The 22938-nt window shown below is 50.7% G+C and overlaps 1 protein-coding gene across 9 annotated transcripts in view; it reads left to right on the plus strand.

The window, feature by feature from the left end:
• Nucleotides 1-1585: 1585 nt before the first annotated feature.
• ATP11A (ATPase phospholipid transporting 11A) overlaps nt 1586-22938 on the plus strand; it is a 186866-nt gene continuing 165513 nt past the window's right edge. For all 9 annotated transcript variants that reach the window (XM_007960940.3, XM_007960941.3, XM_038007904.2 and 6 more), the window contains exon 1: nt 1586-2034. In XM_007960940.3, coding sequence (XP_007959131.3) covers nt 1996-2034 — 39 coding nt within the window. In that variant the 5' untranslated portion in view covers nt 1586-1995. The remainder of the gene's footprint in view (nt 2035-22938) is intronic.

The raw sequence follows: 22938 nt of genomic DNA on the forward strand, positions 1-22938 counted from the left end.
CCTTGATATAGTGCCTTATACAACCTCCGTTTGGGCCTCGACCCCAACCCCACAGTCAGTTTACAAGGTAGAAGCTTAGTCAAAATCCGGCTCCAGCAGTCAGAGTTCTTGCAGGAAACAAGGTGTTCTTGGGAGGGATTTGGAAGGGAGTTTGATGAAGGGACTGTTTGTTGCGGTGAGGTCATGGTTCAAGGATCCTTCAAAGGATGCTGCCATTTAGGGACCAGAAACAATGGCAGACAGACAACACGTTTCACCCTAAGAGGCTTGGGGGCGGGGATAAGTTCTGTTCGTAGAGCCTGGAGGAGTTATGCAATGGAACGGGCACCCGGGAAGAATCTTGGCCGCAGAGGTAAAGCAACACTGGAGGATGTAGGGGCAGGCGGGAAGGAGAGGGGAGGAGGCCCCTGCCTCTCTCCTACCTGGTCTGCAGCAGGTGCCCCTGTGGGGGAAGATCCACTGAGGGGGACCACCAGCTTCGGGAGCTCAGGGCAGGCTGGAGCAGGACAGGCTGGGATGGAAAATGGAGAATCGGTGATATGGACGACAAGAAATGGGAGCCGTTTACTGTTTAGTCACTACGATTACTGTTCACTAGTACTCATTTCTATTGGTCTAAAAGGAGGCTAACACCATTTCTTTTCCGCAAGCACTTGGGGGAACATTCATATTCAACTGCATTCCTAAGACCCAGACGGGGCAGCGCTCGCCACAGGCCACCAAAAGGTGTTGTCTGTCTGGTTTCATCAGTGATTATCTATGGCAGTAAGACAGGAAGTTGGAAACCAAGTATCTCAATTAAGTCACGGCTGGGTGGATTTAGAGAACAAAGTGCTTGTTACCCGGGCCAGGTCACCCGAGGGAAAACAGAGGCATTCTCTGGGATGGAAATGGTAGTGTTTGTGTGGCAAATACTCCTCAGCCCCGTTCAAAGGCAGCAGCATGAAGGACACGCCACGGGGAGCTGGAGACCAGGCGAAGCTGAACTCCTCGGTGGTTCACCAACCCCTCAGGCCACCTAAGTGTCTTCCGCTGTCGCAGCTTTGGGGCCAGAGGGCCAGAGGCCAGGCCCCGGGAGCCACCGGGTTTCGGAACCGGGGCAGCCACCTGCAGAGCAGGAAAAGCCGGCGGGTCGGCGGCGCCACGTTCCGGGGCGAAACCCAGCATCGGCTCAGATCTCCCACCCGGCCGGACTCCCGCTCTCTCCCCGCGGCCCCCTCCCACACTTCTACCTCGCCCCGCGATCTCACTGCCCCATCGAGGCTTCCGGGAGGAGGAGAAAAGTTTTCCGGCAGGAACCCGGGAAGGAAGCCCTGGGACCCTGGCTGAGACTCTGGGTTCCCCCAGTGCCGAGCCCCTTTCCCGCCGCGCCCCGCGCCTGCGCCCCGGGAGGCGGAAGCAACAGGGGTTCCTGCCCGCGGCCTCTGACCTCTGCCCTCTGCCCCCAGGGTCTGAGGGGCCCGGGCCGAGGCGTGAGGGGGCAGGGCTGGCGCGCGGGTGCGAGCGCGGGTGTGGGCGCGGGGCGGGCGGGGGCTGCGGCCGCGGGGCGCATGCTCACTGGCGCCGGTGACGTGCGCGCCGGGAGCAGGGGCAGGAGCCAGCGGGGCCCGGAGGCTCCAGAGGGCGGCGGGCCGGGGAGGAGGAGACTCGGGAGGAGGAGAGCGCAAGCTCCGCCGGGGCCGGAGTGCCTCAGTCGAGCCCAACCCAGCGGGCGGACAGACGGGGAGAGAGAAGGCGCCAGAGCTCGCGCGCGGCCCCGAGCAGCAGCCTCGCCGCCCGCGGAGCAGCCGCCGACGCGCGGGGCCGCGGACCCAGCATTCGCCGGCCGGGCCGGGCATGAGCGCGGAGGGGCCGCGGCCGCCCCCTGCACCGCCCGGCGCGCCCAGGCCGTGACCGGAGCAGGGGGCGCGGCCGCACTCGGACCCCGGAGCCCATGGGCGCGCCGAGCCGGGCGCGGGGGCGCTGAGCGGCGGAGCGGGAGCGGCCGGAGGAGCCATGGACTGCAGCCTCGTGCGGACGCTCGTGCACAGATACGTGAGTGCTCCCGGCGCGGGCTGGGGGACCCGGGTACCAGACAGACGCGGGGCGGCCCCGCAGCCCCGACCCTGTGGCCGGTCCAGCCCCGGGGTCCTGGGAGGGCTCCCATGCCCATGTCTGGGACGCTGACCGCCCCCGGGGCCAAGCGGGATGCTGGGGAGGGGCCTCGGAGTTGAGACCCTGGGGCTTCCGACGGGGTCTAGGTGGGCACAGCGCACGGCCCCCGCCTGAGGCCGCCACCTGCTCTCCTGCCGCGGCCGCCTCGCGCCCCCTTCCCGCCCGCAGCGCCCTGGGGGTTCCTCGGAGAGACTGGCTGGGGTTCGAGCCGTCCCGGCGGACCGGGCGCCCGGAGGGAGCCAACTTCGACCCCGCCGGGGCCCGGGTCCGGGGAGGAACCTTCAGATGCGGCTTCCGCGCAGCCGTGTCTGCGGGAAGATTAAGAGATTGGGAGGAAGCGTTACACTTCTGCAGAAAAAGCTAGCAACTGTGTTTGTTCTTTAACACCCCGGGGGATTCAGAAGCGGAGTTGGAATCTTTTTATTTTTTACCTTAAAGTAACCGATTAGATCAGAAGTCCAGGTCGTCTTGGGTTCCTCTGGAATCTGCCCCTTCAGTGATAAGCCAGTGAAGAGCTCAGGAGGGAAGACTCGGAAGGAGAAAAGTTGATTTTGTTTTACACCAGAGGAGGGGAAACCGGAATCCCTGGCGTTAGGTGTAAAAAGGGGTGTGTGGCCGGGCGCCGTGGCTCACGCCTGTAATCCCAGCACTTTGGGAGGCCGAGGCGGGCGGATCACGAGGTTAGGAGTTTGAGACCAGCCTGACCAACATGGTGAAACCCTGTCTCTACTAAAAAATACAAAAATTAGCCGGGCGTGGTGGTGGACGCCTGTGATCCCAGCTACTCAGGAGGCTGAGGCAGGAGAATCGCTTGAACCCGGGAGTCGGAGGTTGCAGCAGTGAGCCGAGATGGAGCCACTGCACTCCAACCTGGGTGACAGAGTGAGACTCCGTCTAAAAAAAAAAAAAAAGTGTATGTGTGTGTGTAGAAGAGGAAGAAAACTGTCCCAAGCACAGCGTTTCCTGCCACTGTCTTGCACAAGAGGCTTCATTGTTCCATAGAGGCTGGCGGTCAGTGGTCAGTCACAGGTTCGAGAAGTCGCATGCACCGGGTTTGGTACTAGAGAGGGCAGTATTATGGGAAATTTGTTCTTTCCTGGCATAGGAGTTACCTCAGGCAGCCTTTCATATTTATGAGCTTTCTTTAAATAGGAGACCTTGGCCAAAGATAGGTTTCTTTTCAGTGGAGGATGCCAGATCAATGCTTTCCCCCGGATTTATTCACTAACCAAAAACCTCGGAGAGTCAAGGGGACTTGAGTGCACCTTACATTGTTTCCTGATGCCGGGAAAGCCTTAGGAAGGTCAGCCTGCTTTACTTAAGTGGAGAGAACTCACCCCTGGTGATTCTGATGATTCCGATGCCAGATCTGGAAAGGCTTAGCTGCAGGAACCTTCGTGTTACCCCGTCACTGGTGCTCGAGCCCCCAATTCAAATCCTAATGTGAGTGGTAAACCTGTGTTTCACTGTGGTAAGATTATAGAAGACCCAATCACAGTGACTGTAGGTAACCTGCTGTGTGAGAGATGTGCTTTATTGGGCGGAAGCTTCTGTTCTCAGTTGTGTCGCTTAGAAATGTGGGTCCCTAGACAACTTATTTTCCTGCCTTGTTTCCTCCGAGGGAAATGGAAGAGGGAAGGGACTAACATTCACTTTACCTGTGCCCGCGGTGTTCCCAGTTCATTCCGTTCCCTTCTAACACTCAGTGTTAAAAAGTAGGGTCACGTTGTGGTGCTAATGTGCAGCCTCTTTCCATAGAAATGAGAGATGGATGGGCCAGCTCGGCCCACCCTGTGGAGAATCTCACCTTCCCAGCCAGTTCCTGACCCCTTCATCCTGGGAGGGGGACAGACAGACGTCCAATTTTGATGCTTTGACGCCCTTCCTTTCTCCAGGCCTTCAGCTGTTTTCTGTTATATAGATTTATATAAGTGCGTAGCTTACATTTTTAATTCCCTTTTGTTGGATTATTACGCCAGCGGCATCACATTTTCTCTTAATCTAAGGGGTAAATAATCTTTAGTGAACTTTTCCAGCATGTACGTTATTTGATAACATCTTGGGAATACAAGTTGTGGGATAGTATTATTTCTGTTTTTCTCATTCCGCATGTGTTTTTTGCAGTGTATTCGTCTGGCTACCTCACCCATATTTACACACAAAACCATTCATCTCTATAATTTTAAGTTCCTGTCTATGGTATTAAACTAATTCGACTTTTTCCAGAAACAGTCATGATCTGTTTTCTTGTTATTTCGTTATCATCCACTATGTGGGACTAAATTATATTTCCTCTTGCTACAGAAAAAGGAGTCTGGGATTGAATACTTATATTTCCTCATGGTTTCCTTACGTGACTTACTTTATAAAAAAGGATAGATAAACAGACCCTGCTCCCTCTTGGTGTTCATGTAGTCAATTCCTGGGACTAAGAAAGCTTTCCAGCTCCTTCTCATGTGTGAGGGTGGCTAAAAGATAAAGAAGTCCTTGGAAAACATTGCTGTAGGCATTTTATTGTGGGTTAACTTCAGAGAGAGAGAGCAGAGGCAAATGAGTGAGAGAACAGATGAACGATTAGGCCAGAGTACTCCACCCTGTGGGTTACCAGTTGTTTGGGTGTTTGGATGGACAGGAGCCATGCAGAGATATTTTGTATTTGTAAATGGGGCCATGTTTGTATACTACAAGGAGGTGCTTGTGTGTATGGGGTGCTGTATGCTCCATGGGGTAATGTACGTGCATGGGGGTTGCGGGGGAGAGCATGTGGTGCCGTGGGGTGGTGTATGTGCCGTGGGGTGGTGTATGTGCCGTGGGGGTGGTGTATGCACTATGGGGTGGTGTAGGTGCTGTGGGGGGCGTGGGGGTGGGGAGAGAGCCTGTGTGCCGGGAGTGGTGTATGTGCCATGTGTGCCATGGAGTAGCGTACATATTGTGGGGTAGTGTTTGTGCTGTGGGGTAGTGTATATTCCATGGGGTGGTGTATGTGCTGTGGGAGCCGCAGGGTAATGTGTGTGCCGTGGAGTGGCGTATGTACTGTGGAGTAGTGTATGTGCTGTGGGGTAGCATATGAGTCATGGGGTAGTGCCTGTGCCGTGAGGTAGTTTGACCTCCATGATGTAACACTTTATTTTTTATTATTTATTTATTTTATTTATTTGAGATGGAGTCTCGCTCTCTCCCAGGCTGGAGTGCAGTGGCCCGATCTCAGCTCACTACAACCTCCGCCTTCCAGGTTCAAGCGATTCTCCTGCCTCAGCCTCCGGAGTAGCTGGGACTACAGGCGTCCGCCATCACTCCCGGTTAATTTTTGTATTTTTAGTAGAGAAGGGGTTTCACCATATTGGCCAGGCTGGTCTCGAACTCCTGACCTTGTGATCCGCCCGCCTCAGCCTCCCAGAGTGCTGGGATTACAGGCGTGAGCCACTGTGCCCGGCCGATGTAACTTTAAAAGTACTTTTAGGCCAGGCACAGTGGCTCACACCTGTAATCCTAGCACTTTGGGAGGCCCAGGCGGGTGGATCACCTGATGTCAGGAGTTCAAGACCAACCTGGCCAACATGGTGAAGCCCCGTGTCTACTAAAAATACAGAAAATTAGCCAGGCATGATAGTGGGTGCCTGTAATCCCAGCTACTCAGAAGGCTGAGGCAGGAGAATTGCTTGAGCCCAGAAGGCGGAGGGTGCAGTGAGCTGAGATCACACCATTACACTCCAGCCTGGGTAAGAAGAGCAAATCTCATCTCAAATAAGAGTATTTTTTAACAGCAGGGATGGAGAGCTAGTTCCATTTCCTCTTCAGAGTTGTAAGGTGGGCACCACCAATTCAGGTAGTCTAAGTCCCGAGAGAAACCAGGGCAGCCTCAGCGGGTAGCTGACTTTCCTTAGATACTCTCTGGGCAGTGGCCTGAATGCTGAGTGGGAACCTCCCTGCCCTTCTTAGCCATGTGGCCTTGGGCAAGTGGCTCAATGCCTTCTGCCTCAGTTTTCTCCTCTGAGGGTCAGAGCAGTACTCATTGCATAGCTATTGTGAGGGCTGAGTGAGGTAATCTGGGTGGAGAGCCAAGAATGGGGAAGCGCTCAGTCCATTTCTCATGCCTGGCTGGTAACATAGCTGAGTCCCTGGGTAGGGGTGGCTGGGGAGAGAGCAAACCTATGGCCTGCCAGTTCTGTTGCTCAGCTACCCGTGGGTCCCAGCCTGCTGGCATTGTGGGTCCCAGGAGAGGCAAACCAGCACCCTGACACTGAGCACGGTGAGGAGCTCAGGTGGGATTCGGAAAGCTTTACAACGCTGTTGTAAAACGGCCCTGGATCTCTGTAAGACTGAGCATCCCGGCCTGGGCAGAACGCTTCACTCCCTTTTCGCTTCCATGTCTCCATGTAGGTAGAGCATTTGATTTTTCTTCAGAGTTTTGTGGGTCAAGAACTCAGTCTTGTTATGGTCTTACAATCTTTTTTCAATGATTCGGCCCAGATATTCCTTGTTAGTTTTGTTCTTTTGCCTGTCGAAGCTTCTGCATGTTTCTACCTTACCGTTCTTGCTGCTTAACATATTTCTAACTTTCCAAGATAGAAAACATTGAAAGATCTGAAGGCTTTCCTTGCTGACAGTAGATAATTACTTTCAACACAAACAGTTACAAGTTTTTTCTAAGAGAAAAATAAACATTTTTGCTTCCCAAGAACTTCAAGCAGTGCTATATTAGAGTGTGTTAAACCTTCTAGAAAGTCCAGCTGTTTATATGCATGCATACATGTCTGCTTCTTTATTTATTACCGAATGGTGTGTAATGTGAACATCAGTGTTCAACTGTGAGGTTGCCCCTTCTGAAAGACGGACTTATTTATTTAATTCAGTTATGCCAGCCCCTGTTTTAAAACTTCAGAAATGCCACATAATTTTGGAGTTTCTTTTCCTAATCCAGGATTAGATGATCCAGTGGGGCCTTGCTGTTGTCAGCTGCTGGAGTCTACACCACAGGAGCACTGAGTTAAGCTGCTTTAGCTGCCAAGGTCTTCAGGTATTTGAAATAAGTGAATCCTGAGGCATAGAATCCAAGACTAATAATCTGTCTCCAGCCGCGTGGTGGCAAAGCCTGTAGCACAGACTCATAAAGTGTTCATAATTAACAAATGTTGAACCAGGCAACTCATCCCATGAGTTCACCAAGCACCCTTCTTGTCTTCAGGGCCTCGTGTCTTCCACCTGGACGTTCTAAAGCCGTCTGCCTAGGTGCATAACTTCACCTTTGTGTCTACACAAAGGTTGAATCATTTCCATCGCTTTTTGGAGCCTTATTGAATATCTGCTTATTAGGAACAAGTGTCTTGAGGTGCTTTTATTTCTTGGCAGGGAGTGTATTTAATAACCTAGGGGAAAAATTATTAGGTTTGGCTATAGTCAGTTAAATTTCTAGGGATGAGAACACTGTACTCAGTTTACAATTGGTTAAAATTGCGTTGAATCCATGAACAAAAATACATAGTTGCTTAACTACACATGAAATCCTCTATTTACAGATGTATTAAACCTTGAAACCCACAATACAAATTGTTCTTTGGTGCTTGGAGCATATATTCAACAGAGACAAGGTTAATAAAAGATTCTCAAGTCCCAGACTTATAAATGTTTTTTTAACCAAGTTAAATGCCAGTAAAAGTGCTATTTATTTGCAATGAAAATCAATAGCAAGCAAGTTTTACAGCAATAGAAATTCAAGAAGATCAGATAATGGATGATTTTCTCTTTCACTTGGATATTATTATCTGAGAAAAACAAAATAGTACATCCCAGAGGCGAGGGGGTTAGGCGTGGGAGTCTGACAGACCCACATTCAAGTTCCGTCTGGGCTGCTGGCTGTGTGGCCTTGGCAAGTTGGTTGCCCGCTGTACGCTTGACGCCCCATCTGCCAGGTGGGGACTATGATGGTGCCCACCTGGTGGGTCTGTGCAGTGACGGACAAGTCACGGCGCTGGTGCGTGCTGGGTACTCAGTGCACCGGGCGTCTTTGTTGCGTGCGTGGATCTGCGGCTGCGTCGCGGTCCATGCTTCTGGGCTTCCTGAGGAGACTGCGTCTCACGTTGGGCTTTCCGGAACCCTCTCCCCACCCTCCTCTGCACGTGCAGAGTTGGTGACCTTGTCCTGCTCTCCCAGGGAGAGCGGTGGTCACTGGCGGGAACGCCCCCTGCCACGCCCAGGAGCCTTTCTGCCTCTGCCCTTGCCTCCTCCGCTGGGGTGAGTGACCCGTTCTGCCGAAGGCCAGTCCCGCGTGTGCTCAGACCCCATCTCGCTCCCTCTCTGAGTGACACCGTCTGCCCTGCTGCTCGCTGTCCTGCTGTTGGCACCATTTTAGACCCCACATTTCCCACCTGTCACCCTGCTCATTTTTTGACTTCCAGCTACCGTTTTTTTGTTTGTTTGTTTTGTTTTGTTTGTTTTTTGAGACGGAGTCTCGCTCTGTCTTCCAGGCTGGAGTGCAGTGGCGCGATCTCGGCTCACTACAAGCTCCGCCTCCCGGGTTTACGCCATTCTCCTGCCTCAGCCTCCCGAGTAGCTGGGACTACAGGCGCCGCCACCAGGCCCAGCTAATTGTTTTGTATTTTTAGTAGAGACGGGGTTTCACCGTGTTAGCCAGGATGGTCTCAATCTCCTGACCTCGTGATCCGCCCGTCGCCCACCTCAGTCTCCCAAAGTGCTGGGATTACAGGCATGAGCCACCGCACCCGGCCCCAGCTACCGTTTTTTTTAGCAGGTTGCCCCGTGTAGCTGACCAGTCCTTCTCCTGTCTCTTCTGTCTGCTGCCGGGGGTTCCCTTACCAAGGTCTCCATCATCCCCAGGCCCACCTCCCTCGGGCCCCTCTCTGCTCTTGCCCTCAACCTCAGCGACTCCGTGGGGCTTATGTGATCCCAGCTGCAGTTAGTGAGTGCCCCTGTGTGCTCAGAGACATGCCAGTGAGCCAGGCAGGACAGAGACCCAAGTCCCATCCCTCTGGGGCTCCGTTGGAATCTGGGGAGGCGAACAGGAAACCACCGCAGTCAGTGTTGGGGTGCAGCGCAGGCAAGGGTGCTGAGAAAAAGAGAGTGGGGTTGGGGGTAGTGCACGCGCAGGGTGGCGGGTGGATGAGGCGTGGGGGACTGTGTGTGTGCAGGGGGTGGCGGGGTGGACGACGTGAGGGCCTGGCCAGGTGGGTGCTTGCGTGTCCAGCCTGAGTGGCGGCCCGTGCCGCAGCCTCTGGGAGCCCTGGGGCCTTCCCTGGGCTGCTTCCTGGGGCCTCCTGCGGGCTGGCTGCCCCTCGGCCTTCCCCAGGGCCACACTGGGCTCCTGGTGGCCTGTGTTCCCTCTCCATCAACACCCTCGTCCCAGAAAGAGGCGTCCACTGCCTGCTACATGCCGCGCAGCCATGTTCATGTCCGTGTTCCAGCGTCTCCCGTGTGCCTGGAACATTCCTGGCACGGAAAAGCCACGCAGAAAACAGCTGCTGGGCCAACATGGAAGCCCCAGGTCATTAGTGTTAATCACAATGGTGAAGAGGTTGCCCTTGGCGATTCGGAAGGGAATTCAGGGAGAGCAGCCGCAGCACCCTGTCCCCGGAGCCTGGTGTCCAGAGCCAGAGTTCTCAGGGCCTCCTCATGGTTTTAAAACTATTTATATTTTATTTTTTATTTTTGAGAAAGAGTCTCGCTCCATTGCTCAGGCTGGAGTGCAGTGGCTTGATCTCGCCTCACTGCAACCTCTGCCTCCCAGGTGCAACCAATTCTTCTGCCTCAGACTCCTGAGTAGCTGGGATTTGTGCCACCATGCCCAGCTAATTTTGTGTGTGTGTGTGTGTGTGTGTGTGTATATATATATATATATATATATTTTTTTTTTTTGGTAGAGATGGGGTTTCACCATGTTGGCCAGGCTGGTCTTGAACTCGTGACCTCAGATGATCCGCCCACCTCCGCCCCCCAAATTGCTGGGATTGCAGACATGAGTCACTGGACCTGGCCCTAAAACTACTTTCATTTTAAAACTATGAGTTCTTAAGAACTAGACTCTGATCCCTGGAAACAATATACCAATCTCTGGTGTGCATGACGTTTGCTTTCCAGGCAGGTGTGTCCCAATTTTGTTAGATTCTCAAGGAGGCCCCTGCTCCTGCTAAAGTTAAGACTTCTGCCCTGGGACAGGCAGGTGACTGCTCCTCTGATGTGGCTGCATGGGCGCACTCAGCGGCCTCAACACAATTTGAGCTTCTTGCTAACATTTGAACACAGAGGACCACACATACATCCCCACATTTCCCCACGTTTTTGGAAGTCTCGTGACTCCTGGCCTGCTGGTTCCCTGAGGACCACTTCTGCTGGAGCGACAGCCACTTGGGGAGGGTCTGTACTCTCCACTGGCCTGAGTTGCTGGGCCCATCACTGCTGCATCAAAGCCTGAGACCACCCCACCGCACCCCGTCCCAAGGAGGACACAGACTTTTCTGGTTTGGTTGAGACTTGCAGAGCCTAAAGAAAACTGCTGGGTTGTTTTTGCAAGTTACCTAATGGTGCCTTACCTGCCACGTGCTTTTGTCCCGTGGCATATTTGTTTGTAATTCCCCATGGCTGTAATAGCAACAGAGCCGCAGAACTTTCTCCGTATTACATATCCTGAGAAGGAAGCCTTGGCAGCCGGACCTACAAGAGGGTTCTGTGGCTCACTCATGCAGGGATGCTGGGATATTAGGCTGGGAGTCCGGAGATGGAATTTTAGACTTTCTCTGCCACCTTTTACCTTGGTAACCAGGGCTGATGTGTGAACCCGTTGGGCAGATAAATCATTAGTTACCTCTTTAAAACCAATCTTTTTTTTTTTTTTTTTTTTCCTGAGACGGAGTCTCACTCTGTCGCACAGGCTGGAGTGCAGTGGCCGGATCTCAGCTCACTGCAAGCTCCACCTCCTGGGTTTACGCCATTCTCCTGCCTCAGCCTCCCAAGTAGCTGGGACTACAGGCACCCGCCACCTCGCACAGCTAGTTTTTTGTATTTTTAATTTTAATTTTTATTTATTTATTTATTTTTTTTGAGACGGAGTCTTGCTCTGTCGCCCGGGCTGGAGTGCAGTGACCGGATCTTGGCTCACTGCAAGCTCCGCCTCCCGGGTTCACGCCATTCTCCTGCCTCAGCCTCCTGAGTAGCTGGGATTACAGGCGCCCGCCACCTCGCCCGGCTAGTTTTTTGTATTTTTTAGTAGAGACGGGGTTTCACCGTGTTAGCCAGGATGGTCTCGAGCTTCTGACCTCGTGATCCTTCCGCCTCAGCCTCCCGAAGTGCTGGGATTACAGGCTTGAGCCACTGCGCCCGGCTAAACCAATCTTTTATTATATTTATTTGTTTATTTTTGAGACAAGGTCTCACCCTGTCACCCAGGCTGGAGTACAGTGGCACTATCTCGACTCAGTGCAACCTCCACCTCTTGGGTTCAAATAATTCTCGTGCCTCAGCCTCCCAAGTAGCTTGGATTACAGGCGCCTGCCACCACTCCTGGCTCATTTTCTTTTTTTTTTTTTTTTTTTTTTTTTGAGACGGAGTCTCGCTGTATCGCCCAGGCTGGAGTGCAGTGGCCGGATCTCAGCTCACTGCAAGCTCCGCCTCCCGGGTTTTTACGCCATTCTCCTGCCTCAGCCTCCCGAGTAGCTGGGACTACAGGCACCCGCCACCTCGCCCGGCTAGTTTTTTGTATTTTTTAGTAGAGACGGGGTTTCACCGTGTTAGCCAGGATGGTCTCGAACTCCTGACCTCGTGATCCGCCCGTCTCGGCCTCCCAAAGTGCTGGGATTACAGGCTTGAGCCACCGCGCCCGGCCCTGGCTCATTTTCTTAATTTGTATTTTTAGTAGAGACAGGGCTTTGCCATGTTGGCCAGGCTGGTCTCAAACTCCTGACCTCAAATGATCCACCCGCCTTGGCCTTCCAAAGTGCTGAGCCACCACACCTGATCTTTAAACCAGTCCTTTAAATATTGTTCTCCATTTTCAAAGCAGAGTGGGAAGAAACTGATTTTTCTATGAATAAAGATTGTGTAAGTCTTTCAAATGTGATTTGTGTTCCCATTCAGAAATTTGTTAGTGACATATTTTCACTTATTTTCAAGTGCCTTTCCTTATAGTTTTTCTGTCACTCAACTCAGATGAGTTAGTCATTCTCAAGGATAAAGACCACTTAGATGAATATACTTTCAAATTCTTACTCTGAATGTGTTTAAGTAACCACCCTCTACTCCTGTTTGGCAAAATGTTTCCCATTTTTCTGTGGTTTTTATTTTCTATTTTGTGGCTTTCAGAACCAGATGACTTCTTGGAAGGCATATTAAAAGTTTACAATTGAGACAATAAAATAAGTCACTTTTTCCTGGGAGATAGTATTATGTCACACATCATTTGGTATCAGAATTTCCCATGGCTGTGGCTGCAGAGTTGAAGGACATCGCTGGCTGCCCTTGGGGTTGGTGGTCCGTTGTGAACTCTGCACAGTACGGTGTGTGTGCCTTAAGTGCAAACATTTTAACAAAGACAGGTTGCCGCAGGCAAGAAGGGTTTTAACTACTTTAAGTTCATGTTACTGCTGCTGAGTTGAAAGCAGCACATTTCACAGATGGTGTCATTGGTGGAGGCCGAGCCTGCCAGCACCTGATCCGCGTGTGCTTTGGCCGGACGATGGTCTACACCGGGCCCCTGTGCAGCCTCCTGCCGGGGAGCCTGTGTCCCACCCGGCTCTGCTCTGAGCCATTCGTGTCGCCTCCAGAGGCAGCTGTGAAGTGGAACTCACGGCCTTTACTGTCTCTCCTGTCCTGGGTGGTGAGGATCAAATGAACCTTTATTAATGGACATGAAAATAACCTTGTCACTTCATACAGTGAAATTATACTTTGCATATGCTTTTCAATGGGATACATCGTGAAGTGCTGTAAAAATAGCTCAGGAAAGGGCTGCCAACTTTTGTCACATCTGATGTGACAAAGGTAATTTTTTTTTTTTTTGGCTTGGAAAGGGAACAAAAATAAGATCATTTTTCCTGGTTGGAAGATAAAAGATTTTAAAGAGAAGATTTGTTACATGTGAAAAAAACGATTTGATCAAAGGCATAATTTGATTTATGCCTTCGACAAGTTTGGAAATTACACGTTCAATAAAGATGTGAAGAGTGTGCAGCCTGGCAAGGCATCTCTGTCCTTAGTGTGCCCACATCCGATACAGGAAGGGCAGGAGAGGCTGGCATGAGAGGCACCCATGGTCCGTGCTGCGGGCACCTTCGGGAGGCAGCCTGGGACAGGCGGGGCCTGCTCCAGAGAGAGAAGGGGCTGCCGTCCAGCTTGTCTAGGGGGCCAGGTCCTTCCTGCCCCGAGGGTTGTATCCACAGCCCCTCTCCATCTTCACGGCAGCCCTGTGAAGAACCGTGCCATCCCGTGACAGGGCAGCCAGGTCTCATTGGCACTGGGTACTGAGGGTGGCGGGTGGGCGCAGGCCTTTCTGCCTGACTCTGACCTTGTTCTCCCTGGCATGATCTGCACCCTGTGAAGGGTGAGTGAACACCCTCCTGGCCCAGTTCAGCCCCAGGGTGTGCCTGTTGTCCTCACATCGTTAATTATCCATAGTGTCCCAGCTTAGACAGCAAGTTCCACGGCCACTCCACCCCGGGGTCGCGAACCCTGGGGTGGACTCTCGCCATGTGCCCCGTTCTGCTTGTCATGCGCCTCGCCCTGAGGAGCCTCCGGCTGCTTCAGGACTTGTCCCCATGCCACATGTCCAGGGCAGTTCTTCACTAGCATCCCCACTACCCCTGAATCTATCCCCACGTGTGTGGGCTTGGACCTACTTCTCCCACCCACGTATCTCTATCTCTGAGTAGTGAGACTTCGACGTTAGTGCTGTGGGGAGGAGGCTGGGCTTGGCTCAGCTGCTGAGGGATCAGCCGACCCACAAGTCGCTGCAGCCCTTTCAGGAGAATGTTGAGGGGCAGGAGTGGCCGGTGGCCACCTGAGAATGGGAGTGGCACCCGAATATGTGGAATACACAGAAATTTGAATCTACCTGTGGCCGTCTCCTTGGTCCTTTCTACCATGATTTCTCCGTGTCCCCTGCAACAGCGACCCATCCCAGCCAGGAGAGGAGAACTCTGGGAGGTTGTCTGGAAGTTATAGGTGCATTAAGTTTTGCTGCATGCTCATCGGTAAGACTCAGGCACAGCTGGTAACTTCCAGGCATCTCGGCAGTGTCTGGCGTTTGGCAGTCAAGCTGTGTTTAGTTTTGACTTAAAGAATAAAGGTTACAGAATACAGGAACAATCTTCTACCCTTTGAGGGAAAACTTCCCTAGTTCGCCTGACCTTTGAAATGCCGAGAATCCCAGAGATGATGAAGGAAGTGCCCAGAGGAAGATCTGGTCCACAGATCACTGAATATTCAGCACAGTGATTTTTTTTTCCTATAAAAAATTATCTGTCAGGGCCAGGCACGGTGGGCCACGCCTGTAATCGCAGCACTTTGGGAGGCTGAGGTGGGCAGGTCACGAGGTCAGGAGATAGAGACCATCCTGGCTAACATGGTGAAACCCTGGCTCTACTAAAAATACAATAAATTAGCCGGGCGCTGTGGCGGGCGCCTGTAGTCCCAGCTACTCAGGAGGCTGAGGCAGGAGAATGGCATGAACTGGGGAGGTGGAGCTTGCCGTGAGTGGAGATCACACCATTGCACTCCAGGCTGGGTGACAGAGCTGGACTTCGTCTCAAAAAAAAAAACACATTATCTGTCAACACATTTATAACCCCAGCAGTGGACCCAGGTGTGAGTCGGCTCCGCGTCACCCTTCTCGTCCGAGTGTTACCCCTGGCATTGTGCTTGTGTCTCGGCGTCCTGTGGACGGGGCCCATGGTCATCCAGCTGGTGGTTCATGAGTGCACACGTTCCTGAGGAGATAGATGGAGACAGGCGTTGCTAGTAGCAGTTCCTCCTCTTGTCACAGAGTGTACCAAAACTCTACAGCCTGGCGCAGTGGCTCACGCCTGTAATCCCAGCACTTTGGGAGGCCGAGGTGGGTGGATCACCTGAGGACAGGAGTTCAAGACCAGCCAACGTGGAGAAACCCTGTCTCTACTACAAATACAAAAATTAGCTGGGCGTTGTGTCAGGCACCTGTAATCCCAGCTACTCGGGAGGCTGAGGCAGGAGAATCATTTGAACCCGGGAGGCAGAGGTTGCAGTGAGCCGAGATCACGTCTTTGCATTCCAGCCTGGGCGACAGAGCGAGACTACATCTCAAAAAAAGAAAAAAAAGAAACCACTGTATGTACAGACACGGTAGCAACCACATGGAGGCCCCCTGCCCTGTCCCCGGCGTGTTCCAGTGGGAAGCAGAGCCTCGGAAGGCATGCACACGGGGTGTGTGGTGTTGTCTCCCTCTGCCCTCAGGCGGCCGGGCCTCCGGCCCCATGTGCCAGGGAGGGTTCTTGTGTTCTGCAGGCTCCTCGTCCCTTCTCTCTGCTGCGCTGTGCGTGCGTCTCTCTGGGTGGCCTCGGCTGGACCTTCTCTCTCTGTGAGGTGGGCTCATCTCTCAGGTCTTTCTTCGTCCTGCTGATATCTGTCCCCTCTCAGATCCACTCGGGTTCAAAAGCGACAACTAACCTCTTCCAACACGTGTGCATGAGAGCGAGGCGGCCAGAGGCGTGGGTCTGAGGGCTTTGCCTGAAGAACAGGCAGTGTGTGTGTGTGTGTGTGTGTGTGTGTGTGTGTGTGTGTCGCAGCGTCCCCGCCTCGGCGGCTCAGGGCCTTGCCATCTTCCAGCTTTTTCCCGGCGTCTCACCAGCAAAGTGAGTTTATGAAGTGAGAGTCATGTTAGCGTGCAGGCTTGATGATTGAAAAGGTAGATGCTAAGAATGTGACTACAGAATGAATACTTTTCATCATGAAAAACAGATATATTATTTACCACATGATTCTCTGAGATGCTTGTTGCTGAGGTTACAAACTTAAATGGTTTTATTGTTATTTAAGCACCTAGCAACTTAGCGTGGAGCTGAACAGGTACTGCGTGTGTCTCAGAGAGCTCAGCCGCTGTAACAGAATACCACAGGCTGCGTGGTTTACGCAACAGAAATTTATTTCTTGTAGCTCTTGAGGCTGGAAATCAGATCAGATGTCCGTATGATGAGGTCTGGTGAGGGGCCCTCCCTGGGGGGCAGGTGGCTGTGTCCTCCCAGAGGGAGAGAGAGAGCTCTCCCTCTTCCTCCTCTTAATCACACACCAATCCTGTCTGGTTGGGACACAGACCTCATGACCTCGTCTAATCTTGAGTACCTCCTAAAGGCCCAGTCTTCAGGTCCAATCACATTAGGGGTTAGGGCTTCAACAGATTTTCGAGGGGATCACAGTTCAGCCCACAGCAGTGTGCTGGTGACCGAGGCACTACTTAGGTGGCAAATATTCATACAGATGGGAAATGGCAAAGAAAACAGTCAGAAAAACACATTACGCCTTGTCTGTTGCTTTATGAAATAGATGACAGAAGCATGTTCCACGAAGTCTGGAAAGACACAGCATAATTACTTAGTGAGAATGGGTTATTTTTTAAGTTGTGGGACAAACTTAGGTAATTTGACCCTTCTTAGATGTAACAGACCGCAGTTCCCATGGTTGGATTGGATCTAAGGTTCTGTGTATTTGTATCTTCTTGTTGCTTTTTTTTTTTTTGCCCCTTTAGAAGGCTGGTGGTTGGTATTAAAACAATGCTATAACATATTGTTTTGGTTTTTGCATTGCAATCCAAACATGCAGCATCTGGCTTATTGACAAGACAGATGTTAGGGTTTACATCCCAATACGGGATTGGGCCTGTCTGCTCAGTAAACTCGGAGGCTACTGGATCATGATCTAGTTCTTCCAGTAAATGGAATTGCTTTTTGGAGCCCATACTCTGTTCACCTGCGTGTGTGGAGGATGACGTCTTACCTTTGGCAAAATTGGACCTGGCTAGTTGGAAGTTGTACTTGAAATGCAAGTTAGAACAGCAGGACACGTTGGTCCCTGCTCTGCAAGGCAGGGGAATTGCGGGACGGCTCCAGTGCCATGACACCCACACATCAGCCACCATGCGGGTTCCCAAGGCAAGCAGTGAGCTCCCAAGCCAGCTGTCGCCCAGCTTTCTGGGTTAGTGTCTTTTTGAATAATCAAAGGTCTTTAACCTCCATTAAGTACCTGCCCAGTTGTCATATGCACAACTCAGAGATGATCATAGATCGTGACTCCTCTCAGTCGGTAGTTAGGGTGGCCTCTGGTGATTGCTGAAAAAATTCTGGGTACTTTGCGCTCTCTTTGACAGAAAATGCAAGGCCAAGTGACTCCAGCACTCAGCGGAAACCATAAATGGTTTTCATGCTCTTGGGAGCCCAAGGCTGCAGTGGCTGCTCTGCCCCCGCATTGTCTTATCTGTAAATGTCTGTGGGAGACGAGGCTCTGACTGCGGAGCGCGTCTCAGGTTCATATCTGGGGCACGTGAGAGTCTGAGGTGGGCTGGGGGCGCCCCCCACTCTGTGCCTCTCAGTACAGGAGCAGCCCGCCCGAGTCTGAGGTGGGCTGGGGGCGTCCCCCACTCTGTGCCTGCCCAAGTGCAGAAACAGCCCGCCTGAGTCTGAGGTGGGCTGGGGGCGCCCCCACTCTGTGCCTCTCAGTGCAGGAGCAGCTCGCCTGAGTCTGAGGTGGGCTGGGGGCACCCCCCACTCTGTACCTCTCAGTGCAGGAACAGCTCGCCCATTTCCTTCATTCTTTCTGGCTTTGTTGCTCCCCATTGCCTGGGAAGGAAGCGGCTGCCTAAATAATTAAATAATCTCCTGCTTCAGAGAAAAGAGGATTTCCTCCAACCTATTTTCAGCAAAGGATTAGGGACAGTGAAGTCCTGCCAGTAGAATGCCATCTAGATTTTGGTGTGGTTTTCCAAGGTCTCAGACTGCCATGAAGACGTGGAAATGGCTTTCAGACCTCAGCGGGACCCCTGGTGTGGGGGATGGGAGGTTTGCAGGCGAACGGGACCACAGGTTCTCCTTCACTTTCCGAGAAAATGCCTCATACACATGTGGAATAACTGGCACCTCCACTTCTCTTTAGAAAGTGCAGTGAGGTGGCGTGATTTCACTCAGATAAATGGAGTCAAACCGTTAAAATATTAGGTAACCATCAAGTACACACGTGCTTTTTTTTTTCAGTAATAAACGACTTTGGTATAAATCTGAAAGCAACACACGTAAAAAGAAAGCTGGAGTGACTGTCATGGTGGCTGGCGTTTCCTTTTGTCCTCATTTCTGGTGTTATTTAACTCCTTTCACCATTTCTGTGATGTAACGTGGAAATAAAATGTGCAAGCCCTCGGCAGTGAGTGACAGGTAGAGAGGGAATCCCTGGGATTCTCATAGGGAAGGGTGTGTGATGTCCTCAGCACACGTCGGTGCTCAGCAGTTGATGTTCATCCCGCACGCATTGAGCGCCTGCTGTATGCGCTGAAGATTCTGTGGGGAGCAAGAGGCACAGGTGCCCCGGCTCTCCTGGAGACTGGGCAAGGGTGGAAAGCACATGGCATGTAGCACACAGGCTGTGGGGAGGCGCCAGGGAGAAAATGAGAAGGGAAGGGTGTCGGGGAGCGGGCACGGAGGACGGGAAGCTGGCAGAGGACAGTTCTAGGCAGAGGAAGCCCTGGGGCCTACTGACAAGGAGGCCGCCCCCAAAGAGGGATGAGCAGAGGCCTAGTCTGAGACCTAAGCAGGTGTCGACTGCCCCTTTAGTTTTCCTGCTCAAAATACAGAATATATGCGTTGTTTTTCAATAGTGTTTTAAGCTTGTTTAATAATATACGGCCAAAGGAGGAAAATGTTACATAGTAGGTAAATTTTGATGATTTTTAGCATTATAAAGATGTATTGCTTTATTGATTGAATGAATATGCAATAAATTGATTTATAGTTAATTTTTTTATTGTGGCAAAACACATAAACTTTACCATCTTATCCTTTATGAAGCGTACAGTTCCGTGGCGTTAAATGCACTCAGTGCTGTGCAGTCACCACCGCCATGTACTTCCAGATCTTTTTCATCATCCCAAATTGAAACTGATGGGGGCAATTTTAAGTAGTTTCTGCATCTGCTATTGTGTAGCTTGCTTTTTGGGCAACACTTTTTTTTTTCATCGGTGAAAAACATCTTAATGGGTGAAGAGAAGACATTGAAACAAAAGTGCCAGTTACATTTAAATGCGGAATGGACCGAGATAGGAGGATGATTTTTTTCTTTTAAATAATTGGCCATAGTAGGTTTCTTAGAAAGGTAAAAACTTGAATGTGAGGACTCATTTGCACTTGCTGTTTTGCTCAATATGCTGAGAGCGGCAAGAGAGGAGGATCTGGTGTTTCATCTTAGAGCAAATAATACTTGATAGTAAGAGACAGAAAGTCATAAGCGTGATGTTCGGCAGGCAGGACATTTAAATCATACAGCTCATAGTGATGTTCGCTGAACGGTGTTATATAGTTCCATGACTTTTTCCTAAGTGTGTTTGTAAGAAATTGGAACGAGGATATTTTCTGTGGCATTTTCTTCTAGGCGCTCAGTTCTGCTAATTGCTTGGTTTGCATAAGTGCTCTTTCCAGTTGGTCTGTAACATTTCTTTTACTATCTAAGAAATTATGAAGAAATAGATTAATTTGAAAATTACATCTGAGAGTATTTTCCTGTAAAATTGTTGGTTTTGTGAGAAACAATTCCTGTTATTTGTTCTCTGAATATGATATGAGGTTTTCTTATATTGAAATAATTCTTTGATTTCCTTAATTGCTGTGTTGCTTTCTAACAGATGGCATGGTTTCAAAAGCTGTTAGGTTGGTGCACATGTATTTGCGGTTTTTGCATTGTTGAAATTTGCCGTTTGATGTTGGAATATGTTCTTAAACCAATGTGGTTATGCCACACATCATTTTAATGTGCATTTCTCACTTTATTTTTTTGCGACTGACTTATTACTTGCCGTTTATTTTATATTTATTTTAGACTGTGGAAAAGATGTTGGACAAAAAGCAAAATCGAGTGATTTTCTTATTCGAGTTCAGAATGGGTCGTAAAGCGGTGGGGACAACTTGCAACATCAACACCGCATTGGGCCCAGGAGCCACTGGGAACTGCTAAACGAGCACACAGGGCAGTGGTAGGTCAAGAAGTTTTACAGGCCAGGCACAGTGGCTCATGCCTGTAATCCCAGCACTTTGGGAGGCTGAGGCGGGAGGATCACCTGAGATCAGGAGTTTGAGACCAGCCAGGCCAACATGGTGCAACCTCGTCTCTACCAAAAATATATAATTAGCCTGCTGTGGTGGCGCACACCTGTGATCCCAGCTACTTAGGAGGCTGAGACAGGAGACTCGCTTGAACCGGGGAGGCAGAGGTTGCAGTGAGCTGAGATTGCACCATTGCACTCCAGCCTGGGCAATAAGAGTGAAATTCTGTCTCAAAAAAAAAAAAAAAAGTTTTGCCAAGGAGACTAGAGCTTTGAAGATGAGGAGCGTAGTGGCCGCCTTCGGAAGTTGACAGTGACCAACTGAGAGCAGTCATTGAAGCTGATCCCTTTCAATTACACGAGAAGCTGCTGAAGAACTCAGCGTTGACCATTCCACAGTCGATCGGTATTTGACGCAAATTGAAAAGGTGGAAAAGCTCGGTAAGTGGGTGCCTCATGAGCTAAGCAAGAATCAAAAAAATTGTGATTTTGAAGTGTCATCTTCTCTTACTCTACATAAGAAAAACAAACCATTTCTTGATCAGATTGTGACGTGCTCCGAAAAGTGGATCTTATACGACAACTGGTGACAACCAGCTCAGTGGTTGGGCTGAGAAGAAGCTCCAAAGCACTTCCCAAAGCCAAACTTGCACCAAAAAAAAGTCATATCACTGTCTGGTGGTCTGCTGCCAGTCTGATCCACTACAGCTTTCTGAACCCCCAAGAAACCATTCCCTCTGAGAAGTACGCTCAGCAAATTGATGAGATGCTTTGAAAACTGCAACGCCTGCAGCCGGCATTGGTCAGCAGGAAGGGCCCAATTCTTCTCCACCACACCCGATCGCACGTCACACAACGAACGCTTCAAAAGTGGAAACTGGGCTGCGAAGTTTGGCCTCATCCGCCATGTTCACCTGACCTCTCACCAACCGACCACCACTTCTTCAAGCATCCCGACAACTTTTGGCAGGAAAGACGCTTCCACAACCAGCAGGATGCAGAAAATGCTTTCCAAGAGTTTGTCGAATCCCAAAGCATGAATGTTTATGCTACGGGAATAAACAAACTTATTTCTCATTGGCCAAAAAAAAAAAAATTATGTTGATTGTAACAGTTCCTATTTTGGTTAATAAAGACGTGTTTGAGCCTAGTTATAATGATTTAAAATTCACGGTCCGAAACCGCAATTACCTTTGCACCCTAAGTCCCCATATTATTAGTAAGAAACTTAATTGTAAAATGGAGTAATTATGTATTTTAGATCGTTAGACTCATTTAAAAACCACAAGTATAGCATGAAACTGACTAGAAACCCTTTTTGGCAGGCAATCTTTGCAGTTGACAGAAGAATAAAACTTAAAAGGAGTATTAATGGCTTTTCCTTAGCACCCCCACTCATGATTTTAGTTCATTAAAAAATGGGTTGACACTGATTTCTATCAACATGTCACCCTTGCAAACCTCAGAGTGACTGAGTCTGATGGACAGTCTCACGTGGCTTCCCTGGCTGTCACTCAGATGTGGCCCCTCCCTGTGGGCCGCACGTGGGCTGCGTGTGACCCTGTGAGTCTGTCCCGCCCCTGCCTGACAAGCCTGTAGCTTTGGTCGTCTTCCAGCGAGTGGCTCTCCCGCTTGTGTTTTGAACTCATGGAGTGGGGAGAGGGGGTTTGTGCAGAGAATCTAGGATGGTGTGCATCTGATTTTATTTTTTTAATGGGCCTGGCCAAGGAGGAGAGAGTGATTTGGTTCCTGTCTTGACTCGAAGACCCTCTGGGCCAGGCACGTCCTCCAGGGTAGACTCCAGGAGGGATGGGTGTGATGTGTCCATAGGGATCCAGGTGGGAAGGGGAGTGCCGGGAAGCAGGTCTGGGAGGGGGAATTGGGTGTCCCCAGCCAGCTCATCTCAGGGATCCATGTGGGACTCTTGGCCAGGCCTCTGTGCCCCTCCTGGCTGCATCTTCAGGACTAAGCTCTGATTTTTTAACTTACCCAAATTCCTTTCTAATGGGACTGGGGAGTCATGCCCTACAAATCATAAATTCCCATCAGATGGGTTTTATTGAACCCAGTATATCATGACTTACTTTCCAGTCTTGACTCTGGCAGAACAAGGAAGAAAATAAAAATGTTTTATCCCAAAATATATTTCCTCGTCATACTTTGAAATTGCCCTGCGAGGCCTCTTGTGGGAAAAATCCACATTCTATAGAGAATCCTTTTCCTGCTTTGTTTTCCTTCTTTCCTCTCCAGGTCCAGGAAATCATCAACTAAGAGCCAGGCACCCTTTTAAGTCCGATAAAAAACAATTTACAACCTGCCCTCTCTGAAGTCTGCTGAGAGCTTCCTCTGCACAATAAAGCTTGTTCTCCACAGTCCTTTATCTTAACCTGAACATTTCCTTTCTATCATCCCAGGTCTTCAGATAAACTCAACCAGAAGATGTTTAAATTTACCCGTAGCCTGGAAGCCGCTCGCTTTGAGTTGTCCTGCCTTTCTGAACCAAACCAATGTGT

Source organism: Chlorocebus sabaeus, chromosome 3 (assembly GCF_047675955.1).
Source record: "Chlorocebus sabaeus isolate Y175 chromosome 3, mChlSab1.0.hap1, whole genome shotgun sequence".
NCBI lineage: Eukaryota > Metazoa > Chordata > Mammalia > Primates > Cercopithecidae > Chlorocebus > Chlorocebus sabaeus.